Raw genomic sequence first — 1,156 nt, 5'->3', positions numbered from 1 at the left:
TGCCTGGCTGGCTGGCGGGAGTAAGGGTCCCGCTGCCGCCGCTGCCGCCACCTGCGATGTTGCCCGAGTCCACACTGGACCGTTCCAGGCCCAGGTCCAAGGGTGTGCAGAATGGGGAGAGCGCTTGGTAAAAGGCATCGGGGTCGGGGCAGGGGGCCTCCGAGGGCAGGAAGACGTCCGAAGGTTCAGGGGACTCGGTGAGTGGCTTGGGTGAGGCTGGCTCTGGGGAGGCGGGCAGCTCCGAGGGGGTGGGCTTGGTCCCCAGTGGGGGGCGTGCAGGAGGCAGCCGATCCGTGATTCTCTCTCATCGATGTTTCTCTCTCTCTCCCTCTCCCTTCCTCTCTGACATCAATAAAGACACATTAAAAACAACAACGCCCGAATGCTCTGGAGGGTGCCATAGAATAAGCAGAGGCCAAACCCCAGGCCCAGAAGCACCAGGCAGGACCCATAGGGCTGTCCACGGACCCTGTAAAGCCCTGCCCTATGCTGGGACCCCACTGGCAGCTGCAGCCCTGATGTTAGGCAGGGCTACCCCTGTGAAAGGCCACCTGCCCTGAGAGATCTCCCCCCCGGCCCGGCCCGGCCTGGAGCTTTCTGGGGAGACCCCAGGACCCCTCACTGCCGCAGACAAAGTGAGCTCTCGGGGAGGCCCCCCCAAGCTCTGCCGCCCGCACTCACCTTGCGACAGATGTCCAGGCGGACGCCGAGGTCAGCCTGGAGGGACAGCTGCACCACGGCCATCAGGTCTGAGAGGCTCAGGCAGTCTGGGAAGAGGGCCAGAGGGGCCTGCGAGCTGGAGCCTGACCCTCACCCTAACCCTCCCCTGCTGGCTCAGCCTCAGCCCCTGCCCTCTTCCCACCTGCCCTGTTCCTGGAGCCCTGGCACCCCTCCACCTGGCCTGCCCTTTGAGCCCAGCAGGTGGTACCTGTGCCCAGGAACAGCTTGTAGAGGCCCCGGCAGAGCTGGAGGGAGACCGCCCCTTCCGGCAGGCAGGCGACGAGCCCCTGGAGGCCACACTCTCGGAGCCGAAGCGGCTGGCGGCTGTGCTCAAGCAGGTGCTCCATCTGCTGCAGTCTGCGCAGGACCTGGGCGGACGGCACCACCGGGAGGAAGTCACCGCGGAGGCGAAGCCACACGCAGCGCCCTGGTCCTC

At 66.3% G+C, this 1,156-nt stretch overlaps 1 protein-coding gene across 1 annotated transcript in view; it reads right to left on the bottom strand.

Annotated features, from left to right (window-relative positions):
- NBEAL2 (neurobeachin-like 2) overlaps positions 1–1,156 on the bottom strand; it is a 36,443-nt gene that overhangs the window by 14,114 nt on the left and 21,173 nt on the right. Inside the window, 3 exon segments of the mRNA XM_014540500.1 lie at positions 1–253; positions 664–767; positions 929–1,113. Of these exon segments, the coding sequence (XP_014395986.1) occupies positions 1–253; positions 664–767; positions 929–1,113 (542 nt within the window).

This window comes from Myotis brandtii, unplaced genomic scaffold (genome assembly GCF_000412655.1).
Source record: "Myotis brandtii unplaced genomic scaffold, ASM41265v1 scaffold246, whole genome shotgun sequence".
Classification (NCBI taxonomy): Eukaryota; Metazoa; Chordata; class Mammalia; order Chiroptera; family Vespertilionidae; genus Myotis; species Myotis brandtii.
The sequence above is the reverse complement of the archived record's forward strand: the minus strand, read 5'-3'. Positions and strand labels throughout refer to the sequence as shown.